This window comes from Pagrus pagrus (assembly GCF_965226575.1).
Source record: "Pagrus pagrus genome assembly, chromosome: 23".
Classification (NCBI taxonomy): Eukaryota; Metazoa; Chordata; class Actinopteri; order Spariformes; family Sparidae; genus Pagrus; species Pagrus pagrus.
In genome coordinates, this window is record NC_140205.1 from 7,085,167 (window position 1) to 7,113,156 (window position 27,990).

Sequence of the window (27,990 nt, forward strand, 5' to 3'; positions counted from 1 at the left end):
TGCACTAAAGCTGAAACAGACAACAATACCTAGAATGTTACGTTTTCGTTATAACAAGCCAACAAAGCAGGTTGTTGTGCTGCCGTCTGGCAATACAGAATTATTCACTGCCGTATCACCAGACTACAGAGCAGCTTCTTTCCTCAGGCTGAGACTCCTTAATTCATCCGCAGCACTCCAACATAAAAAAATGTTTGGATTTTCTGGTTCTGACCCGGCGGCAGGCATGAAGAAATATCCAATCTTCTCGCTGATGGTCTCGTTTGCTTATATAGGTCTTACAAAGGCATCAGTATTCATTCAAGACCAGCTTAAAGTTCCTGGTAGTATATTTAAAGGTAGGGAATGTGATTCTGGAGAAAGATTAATTTATTGTTGAGTCTCACGTCCAAGTCCTTAGAATTTCAGGCTGAATACCGACCCAATGCATCGGTATTTAAAGACCCGGGAATGAGACTCAACAATCAACTATCTTTCTCCAGAATCACCTTTCCTACCTTTTAATGGACTTGTATGAATGTGGTATCAGTCTCGTCATATAACTCTCAAGCAAGCAAATAGGAATATATCTGAATTATTTTTTATGTCACAAGCATACCCAGGTATATAATGTTGACATTTTGTGGGATGTGTGTAAAATCTAGGTCTCTGCAGAACTCCTTGAAAATCTCCAAAAACAAAACTAAGTCATTGGTCCTAAAGCCAAAGTCTCAGAAAAATAACAATGTCACTTCTGAAAACTTGACATTTACTTGCTTCTACTTCTTATCTAAAAATCTGGCACAGCAACCAGTGGGCAGGGGACAGTGATGCAACAGTCGGTGTAGGGCAGAGCTGCACTGTCCACTACAGAGAGGAGGAGCATGCCACCCCTCTATATAAGGCCTGAAAGCCTGTCCCTCCTGGATCTGTCCCTGGTCATCCTCTCCTCCCCCACTGAGATTTCCAAACCGTATCCCTGTGCCCTCCTCATCTCCCATCACTCTGGTCCGAGGGATCCCAGAGGTTTTTTGTTCTTCAACTGTCCTATCATCATCACTCTCCCTCCTGGTCAAGAGGGCCACCACGCCTTACCTGGCCTCCTGTAGAGTCACATCACTGTGAAGGCACCTACCTAACTACCTACCTGCACCTTTTGACTCCTTGACGCTTTGTTTCTGGGACGAGGCTCAAGATGCCAGAGCCCACAAAGAAAGGTATGAGTGTTTGATAGTGAGGATGGGATTAGCATGTTGCCTGAAGCATGTAACAGCCACACAAAAGATCCAAAATAAGACTGCTGCACTGCAAAAATATTCGTTATGCTTTGTTTTTCATGACTGGCTTGTTTTACATGCTTAGACCAATTCTTATTTCGGTCCTGTTGTCTCTTGAGGGGAGCAGAGTTAGTTGATACTTGCAACAGGGAGCTCCATCACTTGATGACTCGTCTGCCAACTTGTTCATAGGAATCCTCAAAGTGACTTTGACATTGGTATTGTATTACGAATGCATGCCTGTTTCTACCATCCGGGGGTAAGAGAAGATTTGAGGTTTGTGAACAGATACTATTGTTGCCGGGGGATTGGCATACTGGATTGTTCTGTTTGATCCAGACTTGATGATGAAGCCCAGTGGAGGAATGTTGTTGAGCGCCTCTTCAGACACGAGTAAAGACCTGCGAGGGATTTTGCCATTCGGGCTGGGCTGTACGAGGATAAATAATGACCTGATTGTGTTTATCATCCTGATGATTGATGGGGGTAGGCTTGGTCAGTGTGGACCCCTCAGACCTGCCCCCCTCTGAATAAGTCAACTCCATATCCACACAACATTTTAACCCATCCCTCTCTCCTCCACACCATAACGTCACTCATCTGCACCAGCATGTCCATCAACATTCCCTCTTAATCCACACTTGTCTGTCATTACGATATGGTATTACTCCCACCCTCCCCATTAGCTCAGCTCTTTGGGGGTCTGCCGTCGACCCAGACGTGACCATGTAGAGGAAACAGAACATTTTGCTTGGATCTTGGAAGCCTTCCTGATGAGAGCTGTTACAAGTTTTTAATAAACTCATTATCCCCCGAGGGAGACTTGATCTCTCTGTAGCGGTTACTGACACTTCAGGCCCGACTTCCACATAGACAACCACAGAGTTATCTGTACTCGAGGCATCTATTACTTGTCTGTCCTGGAAAAAGTGTGCCTACTCTGATGGTCTTATTAAAGTTTCTTTATTTGTTTTTCCATGCGTCAAAGTTTTTCCCTCATCCAAACCGAGGATCTAAGGAAAGACAGTGCCAAATCCCCTTGGAAACATTTACATTTCCATTGCATTTTCAAAATTTGTTCCACTGAAGATCTTTCACTGGCATGGATGTACTTGGGGAAAAGACCCTGAACACAACTTGCCAGTTGCAAGCTGCAAAATCCCAGTTCCTTAGACGCTAATTTTATCCCAATATCACGTCAGGTCATCAGTAGTCAGAGGTGGTTGTAGATTGCAAATTACGTGAGCCTCATCTTGGCCTTTATCAACACCTTTGCCCTGTCGATAGTGTACAGTTGCCTCCACACTGTTCATCCACTGCCATAAACATTGCTGATCCCCTCAGAGACAAAGCTGTAGGGAAATAGAGGCAGCAGATTCCAGTCTGCTACCAACACTACCCATAAATAGCTGCACAGCCCTGAGCAGCAGATAAATGAGGGTAGAAAAGTATTGTTCTTTAAATGAGTCTGAACAGCTGAGGAGGAGGAGGCCAGCGCTGTTGTTTTAGACACCCCACTCTCGAGCCTTTAAAAAGTCCGAACTAGAAATGACGGACTGGCAGAGTCGCCCGCAGATCTCTTGGGACGGGGATTCTTGTCCCTGGAATAGTTCAGAATGAGTGCACTTTTAATCCCCATCCCTTGTTCCCTGCCATCTCCCTCCACAGCCCCCTCCCTCCTCTTCTTTGCCTCAAACCAAAACAGACGTCTCCCTCTCTTCAGGATGGATCACTCAAAGGTCAGACACCTCGCCATCAAAACTTTGACCGTGTGCCCAGAGCCCTTACCGCACTGTCCTCGCTGCTACTCAGCTTGGGGTTTCAGTCGTGGACAAACCCATGTCTTCGCCTCATGATATTTACTGTCACTGGGGCTCATCACTTTCCCTGGGCTCTGTCCTCTGACACTGTGGCTTTATGTTATAGAACACCACCTCATAAATCAGAGCCCTGGTAAGATACAGCGGGAAGGCCTGTCAGCGGCTAATTGCCACCCATCTAGAGCTCTCATCTCTCATCAGACACTTAAAGTCTCATTAAAGTTCCTAATTAAAGTCCCCGTCTTACCAGAACGACTAAAAACAAGGAACCACAACAAGAGTAAAACAGCATCATTAATGTACGCTCAGCTTTATTAAAGCATAAAGGTAAGTAAGGAAAAATGAAGCTGCCAACAGTTTAGCTCATGTCGGAGCCTCTACAAGCCCTTCTGTCTGCACGCCAGCAGGGGCAACAGCTGAAAATACCTGCAGGCCTGTCAGCTGCACTGAGAGTCCTCAGAGGTAAAACAAAACCTTTCTCCACTCTCATTATCTCAATGCTGATGAGACAGAGCCGCGATTCTCGGGTGCATGATGTGACCCTGCAGGATTGTGGCCCTGTGGCCAGCGACACATTGTTTTGACGTGAGATGAAGCGTGGCTAATTTTGACAAAGAATGTTCAGAGGGAATCATTACAGACTGGGGAATATCAGAGGCCAAGAAGAGATGGGAGTAAATGGCTGGTAAAATTGGTGCATAGTCAATGGAGATACGTATTGTACATTGAATTAGGGCTGCAGTATTCATAGACTGACTGCAAACAGCTGGCAGGGAGAAATGGAGACTCCCTATGAAGGGAATAAATGTTTTTTTTTAAGCCAAAGATGCTAAAGGAAGAGCTTTAAATCAGAAGACGCATCAGGCAGGCATTGTCCATATATTCAGCCAGGTTAGAATAAGTACATTTACAATGATCATTTCTTTAAATAATCATAACAGGCTGTTGAACAAATGGAAGTTTGGTTGAATTGGACATTTTTCAGACTATTGGGGGTTTTGGAATAATGGGCTGTCACAACAACGTGACCGCAAACAGAGCTGTCAACAGTGGTGACTCCAAATATGTATCACGAATCCATGTATCAACGTCTTTCTTCACATTCCCTGACTTCTCACAGATGAAAACCTGGACAATGGTCTACTTGAGTTCATGCACATAACGCATGATGAATGGGATCTAATGGGAAAGAACATTTCGCATGTCATGTCTTCACATTTTAAGGTTGTCATTTAACACCTTAGGATTAGACAATAAAAGTACTTGGTATTTAGCATATGACGTAAGTAAAATACGTTATGCAACTTACTTTGCAGCCTCAGCTAAAATAAGTCAAGTCTTTGTACTTTGTCACCTGACTATCTTTTCCTGAATGACATTCGTGCCTAAAATAACACGGGAAAGGCAAAAAAATGCATTGCAATAACACTCAAAATGACTCAAGACAATGGCGTGTTATTCATGTGCCATTTGGTGACACCAGACTGAAAGGGCAGGTCGCCCCAGATGTTTGATGACCAGTCTGAAGCTCCCATGAGGACTAGAGTAGACAACCTCTCATGGCTTTGCGCTCCACTAACCCACAACAAAAGAGGTTAATTTTTGAACCCCGTCATTGTGTGCCAAGATTTGTATGGATGCTTTGATCTGTTGAGGCCCTGCATTGAGCCCTGTTACAGGTTTTGAATGTCATGTCCAAACATGTTTCTGTCACTAACTCACCCCCACCATTAGTTTTCGTAAGTCTAGACAAGGCAGAGGGCAAACAAATGGTGTGTCATGGGGGCCTTCATCATAATCAGTTGAGACTACATGGTGTCTAAGCATGAGGAGCCAGTCATCCAACGCAAAGACGATATGGCTTAGTGGTCAATGCAATACGTCAATGTGCGTAAACTGCAGCGAGAGATCTCGTATCTTGTCATGTTTGACAGTGATGTTTTGTTTTTCTTTCTTTAGATGAGACGCCAAATGGCCAGCCAGAAGGTGAGTGGACGGCAACAGTCATCTAATCTCCCTCTGTCATCTCACAGTCTGGCAGATTAAAGCTGCACAATGTATGCACAAGAACAGACATACAATCATCAATATTTTGCTTGAAAACAAGCGTAGTTGCACAAGTAAAAGTAGGACGAAGTGAGTGAACGGGAAACCAACTTGTGCACTCTGGGACAAAGACACTCTCTGTCAAAGTGTACACATCAAACACCAACTGTTGTTTGCACTAAGATGTACAAACACAAGGCAAATCTGAGTTTGTCTACACGTGTAACAAGATGATCACAGCAACAAAGTCAGCGTGAATGTGCAAACACAGCCACATAGGAGTGTAAATGTGGAGCCAATAGTCGGCAGAATGGATGTGCTGCTGTGCTTCAGAGTGATCTGTGGCGACGACCAAGCTGTCAGTATCTCTGACATTCCTCTCTCCAGCCAGCTGATCCCTCACTGTTGATTCAGCTGACGCCCCGGCTGCCCCATGTGAGCAAGGTGCTGGCATGCAATTGGCTTTTTGCCGGCGCTGGGGTTTGACCTTGGAGCCGCAGCATCTTGAGGCTCCAACTTGGCCGGTGGTAGAGCTCGGCTTTTTGGAGTCGGACTAAAAATGTTCCTGTTGAACTTTATGATTTGCCAGATCGATATTTTCTAAGAATACCAGTCAGATCTCAGTGGTAGCTTCGAAAGTGGTGCACTGGCTCATGATTTCCCAACCCAGTCGGCAGAATAAATGTTGGAAATGTACTTTTCTGCAAACCACACATATGTTGAAAGTTCACATTTCTTTTATGTTGCAACTTTCTTTAGGCTCATTTTTTCCATTTTATGTTGTGCTTATGATCTTGTTAGGTTTGCTATGTATAACATTACAAATTTTAACGTATCCGTGGTTTGCAGAAACATAAAATGCCAACATTTTATTCTGTCGACTGAGCTGTGGTGTCCAGTGTTGGGCAACACTGATCATAACGTGTAACAACATGTGGATATAAAAGAATAGAGGTTATTTGCTTTTCATGATCCAGTAGAGCCATTTCCAGTGCAACTCTTCTCGTTGCCAATATAAGCACGCCTTATCTCAAAGTGATTATAACACAATGACTTAAGAGTATGATAATGAATGCACAATGCTGCCTGACAATGCACGACACTTCCAGCGAGTGTTGCGGTGGTGCTGCAACAATCAACGGGTAAATCCTACCGCAAAACCACCACGACATCTTAATGGAAGTATGATTCGACTTTATCCCTGATGCTATTCTTAACTTGGTATGTTTATTAATGTGCATTTCAGTTGTTGATCCCAATGAAACTTGCATATTCCTAATTTTGACATATTAACAGCACATTTTCTACATTTATAAGCAGGAAAATGGTGTGTATGTCTGTTTTGGATCAAATGTAACAATAGTCTGAAAAAAATGTATTCATTGAGATAAAGTGTGATTGTCTACATGCAGGCAGGTGAGTGGGTGTATATACGTACACGTTTGTGTGTGATCCTGTGTGTTTGTTTTGGTGTGTATGTTTGAGTGCGGGACTGAAAGAGGCATTGCAGATGCTGAAGCTTTGTGCTTGTATAAAGCAGCTGTTCCATCCACCACTATATATTTGTCACATGCTCAGAAAGTGTTGCACCGGACAGTAACGGTGCCCTGCCCCTACCTGAGATTTCCCTGGAGGTTTCTCCACCCCCAGGTGGGTAACCCTCATGCCCCCTTTACTTTCCCCAGAATGTGTCATTCTTTTGCACATCACACTCACATCACGTGTTCGTTTGGTGTGTGCCATCACGATTTTTCTCTTCATTTAATTCACTCTGAGAGGCCTGAAACTGCACTGTTGGTTTGTAGGTATGATTGCTCGACACACCGTATGTTCACAGAGAAGTTAATTAGGTTAGCTGTTAGACCACCACCCCACGATCCACATGCCTGCACATCTCTACATGCATTTGCCTTGACGCTTGGTGCTGTCACTAATTCGTGCTGTGGCTGTCTTCGTATTTTTGTAACTGTATGACATATGAAGTCATCATACAAGAGGTACAAAGGGATTGGGAAAGCTGGGTTTTACTGACACTGTTGGCTCTAGTGAAAGGCCAGCTGTCTAAATTTAATGGCACAAGGTATCAGATCATTTACACATTATGTGAATCAGTAAATCCCTGCCTCCTTGATCACTTTACAATATAGATATGCAATGACCAGATGCTCCACGATCAAAACTTGAGACAACATACCACATTTTAGCTTTAATAACAGACATTTTGGATGTAATATATTGATTTAGTTGAATTTTAATGATAGATTTGGGTTGTTTTCTAGCCACACTAGCTGCATTGATGGGCAATGTTGGTGTATCAGTTGTCCAACACTGACTGAAACATTTCAACAATCGGATGGATTTCCATCCATAAACATACCTGCTAAATATCAGCATGTTTGCACAGCACACGTGCTTGCGTTATCATTTAGTTCAAGGAATCACTGGGTCTAAGCCTCACAGAGCTGCTATTGTGGTTTTAGACTCCTTGTTTGAAATGGAGTGCTGCAGGAATGAGTCCACGAACCTGGAAATCAGTTCGCATTTTTGCATTGCTGGTTCCCTCATCTCAAAGTCAATAGGTTATTTTTAATGGGCTTTTGGTGCACTGCCTAAAATGAGGTCTGGAGAAACACAAGATATTTTGTATGTTTTGTTCTAGGCTACAGAGGGGACTACAGAGACTGTCCTGCACATTAAATGACATTATACTGAATACGCAGACTTGTCTACTCACTAGTCGATCTTTAAAGGCTGACTAGTTGCAAACTATTGATAGACAGACATCGGCGCAAGTTCAATCCGAAAGACGTAGAATGGGGAGCGTCGACCAAATGCTGACATCTCTGCAACATCTTCCCAATCAGCAAACCCTCTCCACACCACGTTTTGCAACCTCTATATGCTGCAACGCAACATTTGCAAGACATACTATGTGTGCTATCTGGGCTCAACGTTTTTACTTCTGGTGATTTTATTTATCTTCAAAAACCATAAACGAGGTGTTCTGTGAAGGATATCAGAAGCTTGCCAAAGGACTTAAAATCCAAATCCAGTGGAAAAATCCCATATCCCATCCCATATTTTTGTCGAGGGAGTCAGGACGATGCTAACTTCTGGGTTAGCCTCAAAAAACATTGTCCCTGCAGCACTCTATTACCTTCTTAACTCAAATGTTGCCAATTAGGATTTTGGGCTATCTGGTCATTAGCTATTTATACCCACCTTGTTTGTACAAGCATTGTCTTGCAAGGCTGCCGGCAGTTGTGCTCGATGCTTGCTGCTCCAGCCTAGCGCTTTGTCTGCTGTACAGAAGCGGTAGCAGAGGGGAAAGAGCCAGTAGAGACTGATGGGAAGAAACCAGAGCCCACTGAGCCTGAGCCATCACAGGCTGTGGTGGCTCAGGAGCCAAGCCCTGCCGAGAATGGCTCAAACGAACCACAGACTGGTGGGGTTAGGGTAAAAGAGCAAGCAGAGTCCGATAACTCTACTGTAAAGGAAGAGGTCCCTTGCTCTCCCCCACCACCTGGTAAGTATACTTCTTAAACATGAATCAGTCCCATTTCTCTCTCAAAATGCATGTTCACCCCTCTAGCTCTTCCACTTAAAATGCTACTGACACAAGCCCTGAAAGTCTTACTAGTCATTTCAGTTCACACTGCAGCAGCTCAGCTGCATGGCAAAATTGCCGTTTTTATCTTACACAATCTAATAATACCTAGATTTACTCTCAGTTGAAAGCTAAGAATGCTATGGACTTCACTCTTACTGATTGGAGCCATGCATTGATTATCATTTGCTTTTAAAAGCTAATTCCTACATTGCATGCAGGATTTAAAGAAATAAAAATGATACCTGCAGGACTTCATGCAGTGATACAGTAATACTTGGTGCAGTGAAATAAGAGATAAGAACTAATACGGACTAATAAAAACGGACTAATAGATAATTAAATCCTGAAATGGCAAGGTGATGCAAATTGTGTGCAAGGTGAGTCGTCAAGCTCAATTCTTTATTCCGTATTAAACAACATGAATTTGTCGGCAGAACAACAAGGCAACAGAAGCAATCAAAGACACATACAATAAATATATAGTGCTGACGAGGCAGCCAGCTGGTTTTCTTATCAGCTTTGTCGATGTGGTATCTTTCATTGAGTTGGAGTGAATTGATCTTCATTGTGTAGACGCAGGGAGAGTTTACAACCCGGGTGAAAAGCGGACAGTCGTTGATGTAATGTAGGATTTCAAGCGTTCGCTTGGCTTGGTCATGAGCATTTCTTGCAGATGTGAGTTGCAGCTTCCGCTTGAAGGTTGTGTGTGTGCACGCTGCGGTGCTTTTGTTTCAGCAGCTTGAGAAGCTTGCGGCAATGAGCACAAAACCTTCATGATCCCACACTGTCTTATCTCTCAGACATGCAGTAGTCAGATTCTTATAGAGCACAAACCAAATCATTGGTTGACCTTTTGCTCTTACTCTTCGTGTCCAAGAGCTGCATGTTATCTTCCATTCAATCAAATCATTCCCCGCATGTGATCGGTGGCCTTGTTGGCCTGCCAGTCGTGTGTCTTGTTGGCGTGCCAATGATGGACTTGGAGCTTTTTGATAGGTGGGTCTATTTGTCAATGACAACTTTATTGCAGATGATGATGATGCTGCAGCCACTACCCCATCCCCTACACCCCAAGCAGGTTGGTACCCTTAACAACCCTTACTACTTCCTAATTTATTCCTTTTCATCTCATCCTTTGAGGATGTTGGCGCACTCAAATCGGCTCAAATAAACACCTCGTGAGTGCTTTGAACATTTTTGAGAAGAGCACTCTTAAGTTTCCAGTTTGATTGTATGCCAAGTTTTTAGTCGGTCAGCTATACTGTTGCATTTATAAGGATTTGGGGTAGTAATAAAATCTTTAATTCATCCAATAGTTTTGTTTTTTTGTGGATAAATTGCACCATAACGTAATGGGTTCAGGCATCGGCTCAAACAACGCCACAGTTGGTACATGGTATATACATTTTTCATACGTATTTTCATGTCAAATCCATAAATATTCTGATGTATGTCTGTGCACTGACATACATGTATGTAGTAAACGTGTGACTTTTACATGCAAAATTCTCACAAGCACATCAACCTTTATTTACTCACCTCAAATAAAGGTATGGATGTGAAAATTATATGTCACATGTATATATTATACGTACAAAATAAATACATGGTCGCGTAATGTGTATATGCATATTAATACACATCCACGTTATGTTCAATATATTGTTTAAAATCTACTAAAAAGGAATGCTGATGAATCTCAAATTTTGAATATGTTGTCTGATGATTCATTCAATTTAACAGGATATTATTAAGTTTAGCTCTGATTTCTAGCTGTTGAGTGATAAGAGATCATGCTAACAAATCAGCCAAGCTTACGTTACGTGTCAAACTTGTCTGTGCATTAGCATTCCCTTTTACGTTGATACACTTTCTTTCTTTCTTTCTTTCTTTCTTTCTTTCGCTTTTGTAAAATACAATGACATTTTGTGAAAATCCACTTACTTGCTGTCTTAATATTAAAACCACTGTTCTTCTAATCTAACACATGGTAAGGCAGCAAATAAGTTTTTTTTTGTTTTTTTTTACCAAAATGTCAGACTATTCTAAATGATCTTGGTTATATTTTAATTTCACTCATATGTAATAATTTGGGACTCTGTTAGGGACAATCCCGGATGCTTTCTATTAAAAAAGCTACAGTAAATAAAGCTGTTTTACTGCAGGGAAAATAACCATACATTTGCAAAACCGATAAGTCTTTTGTCTGAAAGAAATACTTTCCCTTTTTTTTTTAGAGACATAGACATAATTTGGTAATAATTGATTGAGTTAGTTGAATTTTTGATTTGGGTTGTTTTCTAGCCACAATAGCAGCATGGACGGTCAATGTTGGTGTATCAGCCATTCCTTTTGTTTGGCTAGATTTTTTTTTTTCGGTGCGCCAAGCCAGAATGAGTGCATTAAAGCACCTGTACTTGTAAACTTCTGGCTGGAAAATGTCAAACCTATATACAGCTCTGTTCCCACAAAGATGATGGTTGCTAATATTGCCGGTTGAAAGAGGAAACAGGAAGCAATATTACTTATTGTAATTGGTTTTATTTATTTCAGTTTTACAAGAGAAAAGACTTCAAAGATGAGGAATATATGGTTGGTTTGGTGAATGTACATTGGGTTATACTCCAGGACTGCTTCACTTTAGCTTTTTTAATGGAAAACATCCAGCAACTAGTCAAACCCACGCTGATGTAAACACATTATTCATCAAGTTTACCTGATTAATTTCAATGATAACTTTGTTTTTTTCACAGAAGATGCCAATTCACTCAAGAAACTCTCTATTGAGCTGCCTAGTAAGATCCCTTTGTTAAATCCTACAGCCATTTTAGTTCCTCTGCCCAAACCAGTAGCTACTCTAAATCAGATCTTCCCCACTGTCTGATTGTAGGAAACATGTTGGAGACATGTTTATCTGTAGATATTCCTGTGTGTTTGAGTTAGCTTTTCAACAGGAGAACGTCAAGATGTTCAAAATTTCCTTGCTAACACAAAACCATAAAATACTAATCTGTCTTCTTTATGTTGATTAGACTTTTTGTTTTTTGTTTTCTGTCCACATAAATTGCCATTTATGTGCATACATTTGGAATTCTGATCGTAACAGTCATTTCTAAGTATTCATCAGACCTTTTAGTCAGAATTCCTCGGATCAGTGCTTTGCAAATGTAGACTTGCTTTCTAGTTTTGCTTTTTATGTGTGTGTGCTTGCTTCAGTGGACTTTACAGTAATATTTATTACAATATGCTGTAAATTTCTCTCTCTCTGTTTAGATGATAGCGTCCCTGTGCCAGCCATGGGGAGAAAGGACTCAGGTAATAAAGTGGTAGTCAAAAAAAAAAGACTGATGGTCATTTTGTTTTTCACACAATTTAGACCGGTATCAGCAAAATCAGAATGTGGCTCAACTGGTTTCCTGTTTTCCGTCACAGCGATCAATTTGCATTACCATAAACGATTAAAAATGAGCAGACAGCGCTTGACAGACAATTTTGTCAATGGTGCAAAATGTAAAGACCGACCCAGGCTACGCTAATTTCAACTACACCTGAAAAGACAACAGTGAGTGTGATTAATTCACATTCAGACCTCCGACTGCAAACAAGACCGGAGCACCAGGAGAATGAAGAAATTCACAAACACACTGAGTTTTCATAACTCCTTTTATATTTTGCAGAAATGTCCTTTAAAGGCGCCCTCATCTGGAAATTAGACGTCCTTTCTGTGTTTCACATCGTCTGTTTCATGCTTTCCATGTTGCAAAAAGCTTAAATTCAGCTGCTGTACGAAGCGTGACGACTGAAAGTGAGAAAATGTGTCTGTGTCCGTCTATCTGTCCGTATAACTCTTCTTTGGTCAGACTTAAACTTTCAGATCGAAGATGAAAGGTGGGCTTATGAATTCCTCAACTGTATTGTTGTATTTTTCCTGGCACAACAGCAACAGAGAGCACTGTGTGATGTATGTGTTTCTCCTGACCGATCAGTGTGGTCTTTGGGAGAGGGCCAGGCCCCGGAGGACCTAGAAAAGCCTATTGACACCCCGCCACGGTCCACCCTGCTGATAGAGTCACCCCAAAGTGCCACTGTCCCTGTAGGTGAGTGAGAGCACAACAAAGAGGAAATAAAGAAAAGTTGAAGATGGTTGAAGACATTTTGGGAAATATGCTGATTGACTTTCTTGCTGAGAGAAGAGAATGATACCACTCTCATGAGCTGGTATTTTGTAACCTCCAGACATAAACGCCTCGCTATTTTCCCTGTTTCTCGACTTTAAACTTATGTTAGCTGGCTATAGCTTCGATGATTATTGATGGATAATCATTTTTATTAAATCAGCTTTCAGTGTGACGTTAATTATATACTAATTATTGGACTTACAGACACTTTTCTCTGTGATCATACTGGACTTTGTCTCTAAAGGTGGAGACATCGTCTTTGTTGCCAAGGTGGAGGCCAAAGATCTTCTCCGCAAACCCACTATCAAGTGGTTTAAAGGAAAATGGATGGATCTGGCGAGCAAGACAGGAAAGCACTTGCAGCTCAAAGAGATCTTTGACCGTTTCACCAAGGTACAGCATCTACACCTACGCGAGTACACATTAATGGAGCTGCTATACTAATTCTTATATATCACCCTCTGGCAGATCCACACATTTGAAATGCACATCATCAAGGCCAAAGACAACTATGCTGGAAACTACAGGTGTGAAGTCAGCTACAAGGACAAGTTTGACAGCTGTTCCTTTGACTTGGAAGTTAAAGGTTTGTTCAAGCATCAAAGTGCATTATATCAATTCTTAAAATGTCCACAAAATTAGACTAGCTTATGTGTCCTTACTGTCTTACAGAAGCTGAACAGGGCTCACAGAGTATTGATATTCGATCAGCTTTCAAAAGAAGGTAATGAAACTACAAGACATGGTGATATTGTGAAGGAATCAACAGCAACCATTATGAAATCATTATGCTACAGTACAGTATTTCACTTTCTTGGCATTCATTTCAGAAACAATGCTCTCTGACAAATTATTTATACTAATGAATGCTCCTGAAAAGTAAAGAAAAGAACAAGTGCGATGAATATTTCACTATGAAGTAATATTATCGTATGACATGTAAGTGTGACAAGATGGTTGTAATAATGTCATTAACCTTTCTCAAAGGTAATTACAAATCAACCAGCCGACTCAATGTGTAAATGAAGGCCAACGCTTGCATTTTAAATCTCCCTCCAAACAATGTATCTGGAAAGCAATGCAAAGCATCCCAGTATCATGTTGCTGCTCAGTAATGTTGCCTCAACATTGCAGAGACAATATTGCCTGGGACCTCTCTGGACGCGTCTTACACAAAACACCTTGTCTTAAGCTTTTATCCGGCAAAAGGCAAAAAAAAGGGTTTTTGTGTAAGCACCGATCGTGTGTTAGCGTGAAGCTAACGGAGCGATTGGCGTCAGAGCCGTTGCTTTGTGTTGCTCCTTTAGCATTGTTTTCTAGTGCCTTGTAACTGATTTAAGTCTGATCTTTATTAATCTCTCCTTGTTAACAACAGCAGTGAAGGACAAGACGATGCAGGGGAGCTTGACTTTAGTGGTCTCCTTAAACATAGGTGAGAATCACATCCCGACCCTGAGTGGATTTTGTCCTTTTACAGAATTTATAAACCCTTTTCATTCTTTTGGATATGCTTCTTTTATCTTTCTTTCAAGTATTTCATAAATTTGATTTATATTAGGCTACTGCTTGAGTGGCAAATACATATCCACAGATGATACAGTGCTTTACCAGAGGTTTTCAAAGTCCAACACTGTGGGCCTCCCCTCAGAGAAAATCAGCCGAACTCCATTTACTCTAATGACAAAATATTTAGCAAAGTTAATATTTTTGGATTTGGTCACTCCTATTATTAGTGTTGACAAATAAAGTATGCCGAATTAGCTATTAGCAGTTCCTATTTGCATTGTAGCCACTGACATGCAGACAGCTGTCACTGGACTACTTTTACACTGAAGAAAATCTAAAAGTGAGATGATTCTAAGGCAAGTTCTGAAGCTACGCAGCGCAACCGTTTGTAGCAGTCCAACTGTTTGAGACTTTGTTTGGGCTGTTTTTCCCTCATGACTAATTGCAGGGGATTCAGATCACCTGTGCACAGGTGGGGAGACTGACTCCTGATTGAGGAGTGGAAGCAGCATGGGGCATTTTCATTTGTTTTCTTGGCTGCCCACATCTTTCTAGTGAGGAAACTTTGTTTATTTGGGAACCCCTTAAAACCCTATAGCCCCTATACACTTTCAGTTTACCATTTTATTCCCCTGGGGCTTGTAGGAGGCATTTGTTTTTTATACCCAGAAGAGGCATTTTAAACTCTCCGACACCCCTCTGGGAGGTGTGCCTCACAGTTTGAAAACCTCTGTGCTATACCAAAGCTTCTCTGGTAGCTCAAAATAAACACCATGATGCATATTTCAGATGATACAGTGCAGCGTTTAAGTGTGAGTACAAATAGTCCTAGGCAGTGACACTGTTCACCAGCTAAATTACACATTTATTGTGGGCTTGTCTTCTTCTTCTCCCCTACATATTCAGAAATCAAAGGTTAGTAGAGAAAAACCAATAGGTTTTTAAAATGATTAGACCTTACTGCGGGTGAGTACTATAATCCTGTAGAGTCCCCAGCATGACGTGTAGCTCTAGGAATTGGACGAGCAAGAGTGTTGGCCTACCGTAGTACGGTAACACTTCATTTGAAGGCAGCATTCCTAACCGCTCTGTCAGCACTCATTAATGATGGAAATGGACCTTGCATCATAAACACTCTGGTGACAGCTCTTCATCCAGACATGAAGTCAAACGCCACCGTTATGAAGCAGAGTACAGCATTTTGAATGATTAATGAAGTGCTGGTGAGCCATGGAGAAATGATGCTTAAAATAGTGTTATCGCTACATTGTCATTTTATTTAGAAATATAAGAAATATAAGGCAAATACCACCATGTTTATTTCAGCTTTTCTTGATAATTGCCTGAAAATAAACAGATGAGAAATACAAACGTAGAATGGAATAATGTTTTACGCTATTCACCTCCAACCTTTCAGACATTTGGGAAAATGTCTATGAATGGCTGATTGAATGTTCTTTATATAAACTAATGGATAAACTCATGTCCAGGGAGACATTACCATTATTGACTTGGATCTCACGTATCTAACATCTCATAGAGACACTTTCATCATCTAACAATCGCTGAAGTGATCACTCAAACCAACAACAAACAAAGGGATGGGCCAGTTTACAAGAGCAACGTTAAGCGGATGCTAAAATCTTCAGAAATCAGTTTCCCATGAATCCCTGCATGCTGCATTTCACCACACGGAAACATTTGGCAATACAATGTGCTGAATGACACATTTTTCTCACGAGATAGGGAAAAAGTCTCTCCTTTATTGATCTGTGTCTGCTCTTGTGTGCTATTTAAAATCCTACAGCACTGATTGTTTCATGTTGTGTCCAAACCCAAATTTCTCCTTCATTCATTCCCCATCAGTGTTTCCCATTTATCGTTCAGTGCATGATAGAAACCTTTTTAAAGCTATTTTACAACAATTATTATGGATTTAATGACAACCCCGCATTTTAGAAATAACACAACATCTTTCTTCCCCCAGAAAAACATGTATGATAGATGTTAGAAATACTTCTTTTTGTTGAATGCTACACCGTTCTTACCTCTTCAGACATCAAAATCTAAGAAGAGAAGATTCCTCTTTGGCTGAAGACTTATAGACATGCAACTTGCGATGAGGAGTCATAAGCAGATATTGCTTTGTATTAAGTGGTCAAAAGAAAGCCAATTTGACAAAAACTAAATGTTTTTGAGCATCACAACCCCCACGAACGTTTCAATATCACTACTTTTTTGGCTTCATGCACCACTGTGCTCCACTTCTGATGTTGTGTTGAGGTTTTTACCTTATTAGATCCATGGTTGGGAGCATTTTTTGAGAGGATTGGTCTTAAATGTTCCCTGTAGATCTATTTCGTTTAATTTTCAGGCGATTTGAAGGGGGAATACCATCCCCTTTTTTCAGCAAAATATTCACGATGCATCACTCCATTCCCTAGGGGCAGAGGGCTGCATGGCTACAGATATAGTTTTTACTATAGGGTTAGGGCCACCCCTCCTCCTTAAAATTAACAAATCACCTACTGATATTTACACTAATTATAAGTCTTCCTTCCGCCATGCTTATATCCTGAACATTTCTGATGAAATCCTGCTGTACACACATGAAAAATAATGCACGGACACGAATAACCATCCACAAATTAGAGGACACCGCTGTGTTTTGTGTTAATCGTGCTTCCACTCTGTTACAGTTAACATTTGACTCCACACACACAGACAGCTCATCATGCCCATCCCTTTGTGTGACATGTCCTGAGGAACGCTCTGCAGGGAAATGTGATGTGCAAACCAGGGAAAACATAAACCAAGTTAAATAAACTGATTGTCAAGCTTAAAGGTGTTCTCCTGGCTCTACCAATGCCTCAAAGTGTTTCCTGTTCTGGAGGTTAATGAGCAGTTCCTCAGGACACGTTGCAAACACCAGCCTATGACTCCGACCCTCACAAATGTCCCTCGTATCCGGCACCATTAGGGAGGTGAAACAGCAGGATGAAGGCCCAGATGTCGATGTTTGGGAGATCCTGAAGAATGCCCGTCCAGACCAGTATGAGAAGATTGCCTTTATGTACGGCATCACAGATCTGAGGGGTCTGCTGAAGAGGATGAAGAAGATGCCAAAAGAGGAGAAGAAAAGCGAAGGTAAATCAGTGTTTACCGACTTTTGGATGCGTTGCCACATCAGTCTCTATCTTACGAAGATAAACCTGATTTTTAATGATCTTTCGTGACTTGACTTTTCAAAGCTTTTGCAAAGAAACTCGAGCCGGCATATCAGGTGGATAAAGGTGGAAAGATCCGCTTGGTTGTCGACCTGGCCGACCCGACAGTTGAGCTGAAGTGGTACAAGAACGGACAGGAAATCAGACCCACGCCCAAGTATGTGAATGACATATTTTTTTCAGTCTGTCCTCTGTGTCTTCAACACCGCACAAATGAAGCGTGTTTTTAAACAAAGGCGTTTGATTTGTGGCATCGCTCTTCTTTGGTTTCAATGGTTCACATAGTTTACACCTCAAATATTTATTGTCCTTTTTTCAAAAACAAACCACAGGGGCTACAGTTTTACAAATACCCCCATCAAAATATATTAAAACCAAAAAGAGGCTTAATAAGACATTATTTCTAGTGTAACCCTAAAGAGTCACACTGCAGCCAGATCAGTCCACTCTACTGTGAACCATTGCTAGTGAACAAATAACGATCTCTCGACTCTAATGTGGCTCTAATCAATCACACACACACATGTTAGGAACATTATGAATTCATAAGGCTATATAAAAGGCCCTAGAGCTACATTGGGTGTAAATGCGGTGTATGATGTCAACTGTTCATTGCCATTAACTGTATATGTCCTCCTCTGTGCAGGAAAAAGGTGGTACCTCCTTCACAGGTCTTTAACCAAGTCTGGCTTTGAAACAAATTTAATGGCTGCTAAATCCCACACTATAAGTTGAAAAAGACAAATGATTACCACTGTAACCTCAATAACAGGAATGCTATTGATACGTTGGCGTCATGATTAAGTTGAGTTCAAATCCAGAATGGCCCGGAAGGGTTCTACAAGTATTTTGTAGGACGTAGGTGTCACAATACTCGATTATACTGGACAAACTTTGGGATTTTGAAAAAAAAAAAGCTAAAACTTCAAAGCTGCTCTAACTAATATTTTATTTTAACAATGAATCAAATGTCAAAGTGTAACTCAAAGGTGTTCCCCACTACTCTACAGTGCTTTTTAGCATCTTTAAGCTAGTATTGTACATCCTGTTGTCACCACCCAGCCAACTTTTGCTGTGTCCCAATCCCAATAAATGTAGATATTAAATTAAAAGGTTTTTATGAAGTTGTAGAAAAGTTAAAACAGATATGAGGATTTAAAGTAGATAAACTCTCCAGTATGTCCTGTTCAAAGCCATGCAAAGTTAAAGCCATCTGGGAGGTTAATGCCGTTTTCTGGTTTTGGTCTCCTGTGCCGTTTTTCTGTGGGGCTTCCACGTCCGAAGACTCTCTTTAGACACTGTTGTCGTCTACATACCACACATCCAGGCATGATGTCTCTCTGTCTTTGTCTGTCTGTCTGTCTGTCTGTCTGTCATATCATGGTGTTTCTTCCTGTCTGCCATAATCACATCCTGTAAACTGCCTGTGCTCCGGCTCCATTCCGGCTCCACTGCTGGACTTTAGTCAAAGGAAGTAAGTCCATCCATGTAGTCGATTCTTCCTTTTACATGTCAGACTTTTGGTGTGGTCCCGTCTGCATGTTGAGTGTAATACTGATGTTGCATTCCTTTTATTTTTGTCAACACTGCTACACATTTTGATTTAAATAATTATTTTTGGGTTTTTTTGGCCAACAAACTCCCTTTCTTTCTTTTACTTACAATCCATTCTTGTAAGTATGTTTGTCGTGCAGTTGATTAGTGATGTGACTAATGGACTTCCTGTTAAGGTATATCTTTGAGCATAAGGGCACACAAAGGATCATGGTCATCAACAACTGCTCCATGATGGATGACGCAGCCTATTCTGTAGCTGCGGGAGACGAGAAATGCTCCACAGAGCTGTTTGTGAAAGGTGCCTCGATTAACTGTTCATCTTCATTTACTGTATGTGACCAGACATACAGCAGATTTGTTAGTTTGCCTTGCTGTCCGCCCTGGTTCAGTTTCTTCGTCCTCTCTCCTCTTTTAGAATTGCCAATAAAGATTGTTAAAGGTATCGAGCCTGTGAAGACCACAGTGAACGAGAGGATTGAGCTGGAGTGTGAGGTGTCAGAGGAAGGTGCTCAAGTCAAATGGTAAGACTCAAGAAGCATTTAAAGATTCATATTTTAATAACTTGCTGAAAGGATTACGAGCCTCTTTCAGCCTGGACAAAGTTATGTGTCAGAGGTTGCTTTACGAGTCAAACTAGACTGCTTTGAGGCACTGTTAATGTAACAATGATACATTCATGTTAAGCTTATGTAAACTGTTTGTTTACTGCTCATTTATCCTTGGCATGAGTGTAAATTCAATCGCTTCTTCCTGCTTCAGGATGAAGAACGGCGTTGAGGTTCCCACAGGAGTGCGCTCCAGATACCGAGTTAAGTGTGAAGGAACAAAACACTTCTTGGTGATTGATGACGCCTCCAGAGAGGACACTGGGACGTACTCCATCATGGCCTCTGGTGGCACGTCTGAGGCTCACGTACAGGTTGACTGTATGTAGCATCTCTGCCTTTTTATAATGTATGTTTGTTTGAATGTTTTTCAAAGGAGTTCATATTGATAATCATCTCTGTTCTGTTCTGTACCCTTCTAATACTGTTATTAGTGAAGCCATTGAAGGTGTACCAGGACCTGCAGGATATGACGGTGAAGCTGGGTCAACCCATCAAGCTGCACTGTGAGATTTACCCCGGCAACGTCCCGGGTCGCTGGTACAGGAATGGACAGCTGATCCAACCCAATGACCGCATCAACATCATACACAGAAATAAGTATGTAATCCCCGTTCAAAAGACTCAATCATCAATTTACACTTATTCTTATTAACCTCATTTTGGCTTTTTTAGGATCCATCGTCTTGAAATTGAGACCAGCTCCCTTCATGACGCAGGAGATTACACTTTTGTACCTGAGGGATATTCACAGAGCCTCTCTGCCAAAGTTCACATTATTGGTACGCAACCTATGCTTCATTAGATCAGAGTATTTTATACATTGACACCTTCACTTTATAATATCGACGATATCATTTCTGCAGACCCACCGAGGGTGCACTTGGAGAGCTTGAACTTCCCCGACAACACGGTGACAATTGTGGCAGGAAACAAACTTCGCCTGGAGATCCCCATCAGTGGAGAACCAGCTCCCAGAGTGGTGTGGATGAAGGGCGAGAGGGTGAGCTTTAATCTTTTTGGTCTTCACCTCCAATAAAGGGTAATATTTTCCTAAATGTCAACAAATCCCACGAGAAGATAAAACCGAAGAACTTCCTGACTTCCCTTTTCTGGCTAAAGCCCAGTGGTTCCTATTATAGTGAGACGTCTTTCATTTTTTTAAAAAGGCTAAATAATTAACTAAAACAGCTGAGCATTGTAGGTTTTATCAAACGTCATTCAAGCACAAGTAAAATATGCATTTGCTGGGAACTATTTTCAGCTATGGAGTAAAACACGTTTGGTGCTCTAGTGAGTATTTCCAGCAGCAAGACTGTATAGTGGGATTAAATCATGCAAGGAATAATATCAGCCTTTTGAATACACAGACAGAAGTTGTTCGTGGGTTTAATCAACTGCTGGGTTTGGCCTTTTAATTGGTTCTGTTGACGATGAGAAAAATATGTAATATCTGGTAGGCTTACATGTAATTTTTTCCGTTTTGTTTGTCCTAGGTGATTCTTGAGTCGGGCCATCGTGTCCGAGCTGAAACACACGCCGACCAGACCAGCCTGACGATTGAAGTCACAGAGCGGGAGGACAGCGGCAACTACAAGATAGTCCTGCAGAATGAGGCTGGTGAAGACACAGCCTGCGTCAAGATCAAGGTTGTCGGTAAGTCGTCACAAAAAGTTGTGGACAGTTGAGATTTTGTTTCTTGAATCTTTGACGTGGCTTTATTGTGTCGTCTGCAGATATCCCTGACCCTCCAGAGGCTCCCTTGGTCCCTGAAGTGGGCGGTGATTGGTGCTCTATGACATGGGAACCACCAAAATATGATGGAGGTTCACCAATATTAGGTACACATCGCATCTTACTTATTAACACAGCTTAAATGTGTGTGTTGGTATTAAATGAGAATCTTTCTGATCGTCCTCCAAAGGCTACTTCATCGAGAGGAAGAAGAAACAGAGCTCCAGGTGGATGAGACTGAACTTTGACCTGATCAAAGAAACACAATTCGAACCCAAGAAGATGATTGAAGGAGTGCCGTACGAGGTGCGCATCTTCGCCGTCAATGCCATCGGTGTGTCCAAGCCGAGTGAACCGTCGAAAGCCTTTACTCCCCTCGGTGAGTAGCCCGAAAAGCAGTCTGACCTTTGAGCTGCTTCTGCCAATAGGAAAGTATTAGCTTCAGTTTATCTAACAACCGTTTCATAATAATGGAGGAAATTTCAAAGAGTGGGCCTCTGATAGCGCATGTGAGATCTGCCCTTGGTAACCCGGCGATGCAGCTGTTCCTCCCGATACCCCACCATCCCAAGCATTCTGACTGTGACCTCCACTGGACACGCAGGAGCTTTAGAGGATATTAAATATGTCTTTATAATGTCTGCCAAATCATCTGCGGATTAGAGATTTAGGAGATCAGGTCTGTCAGAGGGTTCAATAGGAGTTAAATATGATTCGGAATACAAGAATAGACGGCAAGAGCGAGGTCTAATGAGATCTGACATGGAGACCGATAGCATACCAGCCAGAGAGGGCGAGGCGCCCTGCTCACGTGTTCCTCACTTGCCAAAATGGATGTTTTCCGATCTCGTTCATACCCATTGTTGGAGCACATAATGAGGGATGGTGGAGGTGGCTATGACTATTCTGATCTCTAAAACCTTTATCCCGACTCAGCTGTGACCAGCGAGCCCACCATGCTGGTCGTGGATGATGTCACCGACACCACAGTGACCGTGAAGTGGCGTCCTCCTGAGACCATCGGAGCTGCGGGTCTGGACGGGTACTTGGTGGAGTACTGCATAGAAGGAAGTGAGACAACCTCAAATGTTGTAAAAGGCCCCAACAGGCTGTGTGATTGAGATGAAAGTTGATGATTGTGAGAGAAAAGTGGTTTGACTCCAGTGATGTTTAAACACCAAAAATCTATAATTTTTTCACTGTAAACGCAGTATGCAGGGGCCTTAAGTTGTTTGTACATATTTGTCATAACCCACAAACACAGAATTAGACCTGAAACAGAAACTTGATCAAAAAGAAGAATATTCAGTGAATGCTGCAAACAAATTGCTTTTCAACTGGACTGTTTGTCCCCTTCAGCTAATGACTGGGTAGTATCCAACAAGGAGCTGACAGAGAAGACCAAGTACACCATCACTGGGCTGACTCCAGGGTGTAAAATCTTAGTTCGAGTCAAAGCCCTCAACGCTGCCGGAGCCAGCGCTCCACGGACCCTTCAGCACTCCATCCTGGTCAAGGAGGTTATCGGTGAGCTCTGAAAACTGCCTTTGAGATTATTTTTCTAATAATAACAATATATAATCCCTCAATCGCACACTTTATGGTCGATCTCCTCCTCAGAACCTCCCAAGATTCGCGTACCCCGACACTTGAAGCAGACATACACTCGCAGAGTTGGAGAAGCAGTCAACCTCGTTGTGCCGTTTATGGTAAAGCAGTGTCCCAATCTATCCGTAATCACTGCATCTCTGAGCAGATTAACAAACCCTGTGTGACGTCTGCAGGGCAAACCCAGGCCGAAGGTCACCTGGCTGAAGGACGGCCAGGCCATAGAGCCAACACACGTCAGCATCCGCAACACAGACTGCGACAGCATCATCTTCATCCGTAAGGCCGAACGCAGCCACTCTGGGAAGTATGAGATGAGTGTGCAGGTTGAAAACCACATGGACACGGCCATTATTGACATACAAATCGTAGGTGAGGGAATGGACCTTGTTCTTACAGAGGATCCTCAAAAATGCCCTTAAAATTACACTTATACTTCAACTATTGTTACACAATCTTTTCTCTGGTTGTTAGACCTCCCTGGACCTCCTCAGGCGGTTACAATCGAAGATGTTTGGGGAGGAAATGTAGCTCTGGTCTGGACTCCTCCAAAAGACAACGGCAACGCCCCGATATCAGGCTACACCATTCAAAAAGCAGACAAGAAGACAATGGTAGGAGATCGATTTTACAAGACATAATAAACTGAAATTGCGACGACGTGTATTCGATATTTACAAGCTTCGATCTGCTTTATAGGAGTGGTACACATGCATTGAGCACTACCATCGCAACTGCATCACCATCACAGAGCTGGTGGTTGGAAACGAGTACTTTTTCAGGATCTTCTCAGAGAACATGTGTGGCCTGAGCGAAGCTGCCACCCAAACCAAAAAGAGTGCCCTCATCGTGAAAGAAGGTAACAGTTCTTGTCGTGTTAATACTAAATAATAAGTTCTGATGAGAGGAAAGTGCTTCCAAAGCCAAAACTCTGGAACAAATCTCAGTTTTCACATGTTGAAAATGTCAATAAAGTTGTCGTTTCAATATTTCTTCCACAGCTGTTATCTGAAAGGTACTGTCAGTGATGTTTTCCACCCTGAAGTGAAGCCTGAATTTACAGCCTCACTGTCTAATCTAACAGGGGTCGGGCTATGACTGACAGGCCTTTAAACATTGTTGTTGTAGACTCAGCCGATGATAAACACGAAACATTGTCTTTCCCTCATCACATAGGGAATTCCCCACATGATACCGCTCAGCACCAGTATCATGCACAACCCCATTCCTTTACCCTTAACCCCACAGGCATGCAGCTGAAAACGCACAATTACGAAGACCACGACTTCAAAGAGGCGCCAAAGTTCACGCAGCCGCTGATCAACACTTTTGCCGTCGCCGGCTACAACGCGACGCTCAACTGTAGCTTCCGTGCCAACCCAAGGGTAGGTGGTACAACAACAGGTAAAAGTGGCGTATGTGTAGATTACGTTGTTTTATGGCACTGGCAAAAAGATTTTAAAGATATTTTTCATTGAAAACTGAGGGATTATCAGGACACCCATTTGTCTGCTGGATTAACATCATCATGCCTCTGAAGCTTCTGTCGTCTGACCGCAGGCCAAAGTGATCTGGATGAAGAATAAGATGACCATCATCGACGACCCGCGCTACCGCATGTTTAGCAACCAGGGAGTATGTACTCTGGAGATCAGGAAGCCCAGCCCCTATGATGGGGGTATGTACACCTGCAAGGCCATCAACGACCTGGGAGAGGCCCAAGTGGACTGCAAGCTGGAAGTCAAAGGTCAGTGAGGACCAGGAGGCGAACTCTCCGTGCCTTCCTGGGAACCTGAATCTGGTCTCCCAAAGCCTTTCTAGTTTATTTCTTAATTACTTTGGTAGTGCTTTTTAGCAGTATCCATGGTGATTTCTTCATCGACAAAAGACAAACAAGTGAATTTTAGATAGAAATCAGTAATAAGTGTTAAATAGACGGCTTTGGGAAACCAAGTCTACAGGAGTACTGTAGTGTTTGAACTGTGTGCTGTAGTCTACCAAAGTGCTGACCACAGGCGGACATGTAAGTATCTGATTGAGTTGCACCAGCTATTCCTAAATTCATGTGTAAAGTTGTGTCCTTCTGACGTTCTTAGTAACTATTAGTTTGTTTCTTTTGAATTAGTAAATGTGGTTGCACCATTAAAACTTAAGGAATGTTTTAGCTAGTAGAGACATTAGTAATATGTTGCCAGAAAACATCTGTAGCACTGCTGAGTGCATAACACAACTGTGGAACAAAAGCAGCGTTAGGAGCCAAAATGATATATTAACCTGACAAGACTTCATTTATAAATGTCAGATTTAGTTGCATTTTCTTTAGAGCAGGAGTGAGAGATATCTGGTTATGCTAACGTAGGGAAAGTAGAGCACGCGCTTTTCTGTAACTAACTAATCTCTATATAAGAACTGGTTTGCGTGGTGCATTCAAGTTTAACTTAGTGATGAATCTCAACACATGTTAAAACCTAGCAAAGTTTGAGTTTATGACTAGCTGGTGCAACTGGTTCCTGGACACCATTTTTAAAATAATGACATAACAATCTGTTTCATATCATTGTGTGCAGTGCACATAATACCTGGTGACACTATCCCATCACCACCACATGTGCAGGTTTATCCCCCTGTGTTCTCTATCCAGTCCCTCATCATCATCACAACACACCACGTCAACACACAGTCTGTCGCCAGTCACACCTCAGTAGGCATAACTTATAGCGCTGTGATGTTCTTGTGTCGTCCTAAACTATTCTCCACAGATTCCAGCGTCCTCTTGGTGCCACACAGTTAACTCCTCATATAAAAGAGTTCAGTAATAACTCAGCTGTATTCCCTGGTGCACACATATAACTCCATGTAAACATTTTGTTAACCCCTCTTCTCTTCTCTCTCCCCCAGTCCAAACTCAAGAATTGTGAATGTATGTTCTCATATAAGGTAAGCTTTCATATGGTTTTGACATATGAAGCTTATGTCATTCATTATGCATCTTTCAGCCGGCTTGTAACCTCGCTTTTCTCAGTCGCTGGGACTGTTGTGGCTGTTCTTCCTTATGAAGGCAGGATCCAGAGAAGTAATTGTGAAATCGGGCTTTAATGAAACAAAGTCTGCATGACTGCGTTTGCCAAAATGTATCTACAGTTCTGTAGCTGGCTGAATTTAACAACCCTGTTTTAAATATTTTTAATGGATTGAAATGAAATTGTGTGAAATCAAAGACTACCTCTCATGTATTTTGTGCCACAGACAAGGTGAGTAAAATTTTTGCAAACTTTCTAACCTGTGCCGAAAAAAATCCAAAGCATCGCCTGTAGAGGCTGGGACTGAGTGTTATGCTATGTTGGAATGACAAAGCCTCTCTCTGCTGTTAAATCAAATCGTACAGAACAATGCATACTAACACCGGGTACTTTCCTTGTTCTTTTTGGAACTGGGAAATGAGATGTGTATGAACATTAGGAGGCAGAACAGTTCCTGTTAAAAGGCCTATCCCTTATCTTACAGTGGTTGAAAGTAAGTACATTCGTTGAAGTGACGAATCAGTCAGGCTGGTGCCATTTCTAGAGAAGGGCGTGGGGGTCTGTTTCCACTTTAAATAAAGGATCTGAGTACTTCTTCCGCCCACTGTGAGCATATCGAGGATGACTATAGACAGTGAATGCTTAATTAATATGGAATATTTCAGATGTTGGATCTGCATTGTATTTCAGTGGAATACATTGCTTCTAGTTCTGCAAGCTTGAGCAGATGTAGATATACAAACTGAGTGTGGATTGCACCAATGAGCTATTCTGACCACCTCTCCTCTCACTCCTTATCCAGAGTTGTAAACTCCTGGCCTCTCTTCTTTGCACTGTGTTTGATCAGCCTCTTGCTCTTGAGCTTTTCTCCTCTTCTCTTTTGTCTTCCTCTCTCTGTTTTTCACCCCCCACATCTGCCTCTGCCCCTCACAACAATATTATAAAAGAGTTTCTCCTCTTGTCCCTCAGGAGGCTTCACCTTTTACGAACTCATGCAACGCGGAGTGCCCCTGAACCTGATTGACAAGTACATGAACGAGTCCAAGATTGTCGAGCAGGAGAAGTAAAATCGGACAGAGTGCAATGAGAGACTTTAGCTTTGCAGACATTTGCCGCCACCAGTGATCCTCTTCTCTCACCTACTGAGGTCAGCGGCCTGAACGTGGAGGGATGGATGATGGAGAGAAGGCGGGACTGTTTGAGGGAATGAAGGGGAGGGTGTACTGGTCTGTGGTGTGGCATGCTGTGTGCAGGTTTGGAGCTAGTTACCATAGGAAATAAAAGCCAGTTTGCGTCTTTGTCCCCCTCTTGTGTTTGAAAGACTGTGTCAGCTCAGATGCATGTCGGCAGTGTTTTGGTTCATGTAGTGTGTAAAAAAAAACAGAAAAAAAAGACATATACAAAGCACAAATAAAGCACAGTAACACAGTATTTACATGTAGATTCTTGTTGGGAGTGTCTGTTGAAGGTGGTAATTTATTTCCTGGGGCTGAAAGAAGGGAAAAGGGAATGTATAAACAAAGGTTTGGTGTTTGTATGGTGTGTCAGAACTTATATATGGAAAGAAAAAATATAAATAGATCAGAGTAAAGTTGGATAAATGAATGTGTAGACCCTTTCGAGTTAATATTCACATTTCACTATTTTGTGTTGATTATTTATGTGTAATAAGTGGCAAAATGTAGAGGTTTACACAGAGTCCATAATCTGCATGACACATTATGCTTTTTGGATTCATATTGGACTTGAGGCTTGATGCTCGGTCATGTGTGCATGCATTTACCTTTGTAATTATGTCTCATGGATTAAAATAAAAAAGTAAT

The 27,990-nt window shown here is 41.9% G+C and overlaps 1 protein-coding gene across 1 annotated transcript; it reads left to right on the forward strand.

The window, feature by feature from the left end:
* Positions 1-920: 920 nt before the first annotated feature.
* Positions 921-27,967, forward strand: mybpc1 (myosin binding protein C1). The gene is made up of 31 exons (XM_084345282.1): positions 921-1,196; positions 5,036-5,066; positions 6,720-6,772; positions 9,763-9,810; positions 11,486-11,527; positions 12,006-12,047; positions 12,719-12,829; positions 13,155-13,303; positions 13,379-13,496; positions 13,583-13,634; positions 14,286-14,342; positions 17,397-17,563; positions 17,668-17,800; positions 19,374-19,498; positions 19,616-19,721; positions 19,960-20,126; positions 20,240-20,405; positions 20,481-20,587; positions 20,672-20,808; positions 21,302-21,461; positions 21,542-21,646; positions 21,730-21,918; positions 22,476-22,610; positions 22,899-23,066; positions 23,160-23,248; positions 23,324-23,519; positions 23,622-23,761; positions 23,847-24,006; positions 24,396-24,532; positions 24,708-24,894; positions 27,137-27,967. The coding sequence occupies exons 1-31, from the start codon at positions 1,175-1,177 to the stop codon at positions 27,232-27,234; spliced, it is 3,597 nt and encodes a 1,198-aa protein (XP_084201408.1). The 5' UTR covers positions 921-1,174; the 3' UTR covers positions 27,235-27,967.
* Positions 27,968-27,990: the final 23 nt, after the last annotated feature.